Genomic DNA, 3,671 nt, shown 5'->3' with positions numbered 1-3,671 from the left:
ATATAAAAAAAAATGAAATGCCTTGGCTTGGCCACTCTCTGGATAACAGGCAAACTCTTTTGTGTTGGACTTTTGTTACAAATTGCGCAGTCCAATTTTCTTTTTTTTTTTTCTTTTTTCTCTATCTGAGATTGTATTATGGCACAAACAGATCAATTTACTATATTCATTTTTACGTCCAGCCTCCAGAGTCACCCCTCCTTTTATCCAGTAGCTCACGATAGAGGAAATCAAAACAATGCAAGTATTTGATTTTGTAGTAAATATGAATCTATATGATGATGTGTTACCAAAAATAGACACTTACTGCCATAAGGAGAGTTAGCTGAGGAGCCATTAAGAAATCCAGGGGAACCTGGTACACCTAGATTGGGCATGCCGGCATTGCCATATCCATTCATGCTATTGCTGACTGTGTTGTAATTGGACTGCTGAGGAGTACTGCTGGGAACATATCCTCGCGGGGAAACACTGCTTGTGTTGCGACTGTAACCTACTGTGTTAGAAACCCCCCCACCCCAAAAAAATAATGTTATTTTATAATGTAGACTTAGGGCTGGGGGGTTTCCTCATGCAGCACATATTACACAGTTTTAATTGATTGCACAGCTTTGCTCTGAGTTGTCTCTTACTGCCCTATCAACTCTTGCAGTTGGAGATAACCTTATCACGCCAACCCTACTTAAATCATCTGCGAGCACTCTGTGTTGTCTCTCCTCTTAGCACAGACAGCCAACAAAAGCTCTCTTCGATCCAGCTCTGGCAGGTGCCTTCACGTTTGTCTTTAGGAGCAATTATCAACAGGCTCGAGTCCCGCTTTGTACCAACACACTGCGTGAACTCTCGGCCTCTCCAGGCCTTCAAATGCCACAGCTGACAAGAAAAACTTTTTTGTCGCAGTGATTTACTTTAAAAGGCTGTTTCGGGGTCTCCGTTTTATGATTGATATTTTTACACTAACAACAAGCTCGTAAGGTGTAGCCATCGGTGAAAACTAATTCGAGATCAAGTACAGAATTTTATAAGGCTTATTAGCTTGGAAATGCATCGAAAGACAATCTCTTTAGAAGAGGAAACATAGCAGAATCAGGGGTTTAAACAACAATTTGTTCCTATCTGAGCAATCAATTTAATAATTACGTTGCAAGCAAAAAATATGGGTTTGAGCATATCTAATAATCCTGTTTCCCTCCTTTCATTAGTATCAAAATTAATTTTAAATGCAATATGCTACATGCATTTTCAATTACAACAGGTAAATTAAATCAACTATTACTTTTATTAGTAACACATATGTCACACATGCCTATAAACAAAGTATTTTAAAATCACAGGCATCAAATTAGATTTATCTGTGGAAATATTCCAAAAGCAGGTGGAGATACCTAGACAGAATTATTTTATACGAACCACACACATTGTATATTTACTGGGAATAATAAGGAGCTTTCTACACTTTGCCAATTTAGGGTTTTGGTTTTTTTTTTTTCCACTGGAGATGCTTTATGATAACAGTAAACGAAAGAACAGGAAGAATTAAATATTACGAGAAAGTTAAAGGCGGCATTTCATTACACGGTCAGACATACGACTACAGGGAGCAAAAGAGGTAGAACACAGCGGTGACATCAGCTCGTATTAATAGGGACTGGCCAAAAGCAGTCAAGAACGTGCAGGATTAACCCTTGAAATCCCACATACCTTGGTCGTTGGCTTGTGATGTTTCGGAAACATTAACGGCGAGCTGGCTGCTGAAGGAGTTCACTCCCATCATGCCAGTGTGAGCAGGAGTGTTGGCTAGAGTGGGGATCTGGTTGTGATTGCGTGGCACACTGTATAACGCTTCAGCAATGTCAGCCGCTCGTTTCAGGATTATTTCCTGCAAAGACATAAAATCAGCACTGACAACTAAGAAAAATTCTCCGCGCTGCAGTAACACTAAATTTCACCGAAGAGATTCTTGTGAAATTATGGTAAGGGCGAGGGCTTTGCTGCTTGTTTCCACTGCGCAGGCTGTTTTCCTCCCTACATACTGGAGCACTGTGCAATTTCACCTCAATGCGGCAAGTATGAAGAAATAGAGAAATAAACATAAAATTACAGTTTACCGCTGTAAGTCATGTGAAAATTGTAACCTATGCTCTGTTCGTCCAGGGCGGTAGATGTATTTGCAGCGGTTTGCAAAATACGGTATGTTTTATCCGCTCTGTTTAGCAGGATTCTTTAGGACTTCCCATTAGTCACTGTATGTTTTGGCCCGAGTTCAAGGTTATCCTCTTGCCTTAATGATTGCTTATGCTTTTGGCACCTTACGCTTAATTGTCATTTCTGATAGGCGAACGAGTGGCGAGAAGAGAACGGGAAGACGAAGCGTTTCCCTCAGAGCATTGCCTCACATCATTCTGCCCTCGAGGTGGCTGGCAAAGCCCGGCTGCGCACCACAGGAACGCGCTGATGCTCTGCCAGCTGCGCGAAGAGCGGGTATTGACTTACACGTGTGGGCGTGGAGACAAAGGCTGCGCTCGTGACCTACCTGGTTGTTATGGGGCATCCCATATAGGGCTTCGACAAGGTCTGCTGCTCGCTTAAGTAATACTTCCTAAAGGAAAACAAACAGCCTGCGTTATGTTTCACTAAATGCAGCCGTCGTTGCGAGAAGAAAAGAGAAGCGCGATAACGTTGGCACATCGCGGTGGCATCTATAATTACGAGGAACCGATGAAGTGGGTAAAACACATCACACGCTGTCCTGGCACTCGTGCTATATTTAGTGGGGGTATTACAAAGATAGGAAGGTATTTTGTTTTGGAGGAAAATACTGCTTGGGGTTTGAAGTCAAAGTTAGAGGCGAGCCTAAAAATAATATTGCATTTTACATCCAGCTGTTCAATTATGATTGACTAGAAAAGGTGGTTGCTGCTGTAGCATGTAGCTCTAGTGCTGAATTAGTGAAATCAGTGCTTGAGGTTTAATGATGTAGTCTTATGGGTATTAAACAAACAAACACATGGTAGAGATATGAAAGGCACAGGCATCACATTTGGCTGTTAATTCCTAGCACTTTAGTGGTGAAGAACAATAAGTAATTTTCCATATCTTAATTAAACTGGCAGAGTCCTTAAAGACAACATCTCACCCCTAATTCATGCCCCAAATTTGCAAGTGAGTTCAATGCTTATTCCTCTTTATTTTGAACAATAAAGTGAATTAACTTGGGTTAATCTAGTTCTTTCATAATGACATTAAGAAATTTTTCAATTAACCTCTTTGACTGCATGTTGTAAAGGACTTCATAAATGACTTCACATTCAGAGAGTGTTGAGTACTTGTGCCTGGGGGCATGGATGCACTGAATTTTGTCTTATCCCTGTCTGCATGCCTCCTTCCAGTTTTATGATTGTGAGGATTAATCCATAGTTTAGTTAATTTTAAATACAAATGGACTTAATTTTTTATTTTTTTACCTTCGGCTGTAATAAAATTTAGCGGGAGGTTTTTTTTTCGGAAAAGATCTACCCAGCAGGACCTGAGCTGTCTTAGGTATGAATACGAGGTTTCCTCGCAACTGATGCGACTCCTTTGAAAGGAATCGTTTCTGCAACGGGGTGGAAATGGAACCCGCATACAGCTACACAGACTGAAAAAAGATGAGCAACGCCCTCGGAGAAGCA

General features: G+C 41.0%; 1 protein-coding gene across 1 annotated transcript in view; it reads right to left on the bottom strand.

The window, feature by feature from the left end:
* Window positions 1-307: 307 nt before the first annotated feature.
* The window catches only part of LOC104501938 (transcription factor COE3), a gene marked incomplete at its 3' end in the record, with an annotated part of 27,672 nt that continues 24,308 nt past the window's right edge, over window positions 308-3,671 (bottom strand). Inside the window, exons 5-7 of the mRNA XM_010145834.1 lie at window positions 2,534-2,599; window positions 1,702-1,879; window positions 308-496 (exon numbers count right to left, since the gene is read on the bottom strand). Of these exons, the coding sequence (XP_010144136.1) occupies window positions 308-496; window positions 1,702-1,879; window positions 2,534-2,599 (433 nt within the window). The remainder of the gene's footprint in view (window positions 497-1,701; window positions 1,880-2,533; window positions 2,600-3,671) is intronic.

This window comes from Buceros rhinoceros, unplaced genomic scaffold (genome assembly GCF_000710305.1).
Source record: "Buceros rhinoceros silvestris isolate BGI_N320 unplaced genomic scaffold, ASM71030v1 scaffold16881, whole genome shotgun sequence".
NCBI classification, from domain to species: domain Eukaryota; kingdom Metazoa; phylum Chordata; class Aves; order Bucerotiformes; family Bucerotidae; genus Buceros; species Buceros rhinoceros.
This window is presented reverse-complemented; position numbering and strand designations above follow the sequence as displayed.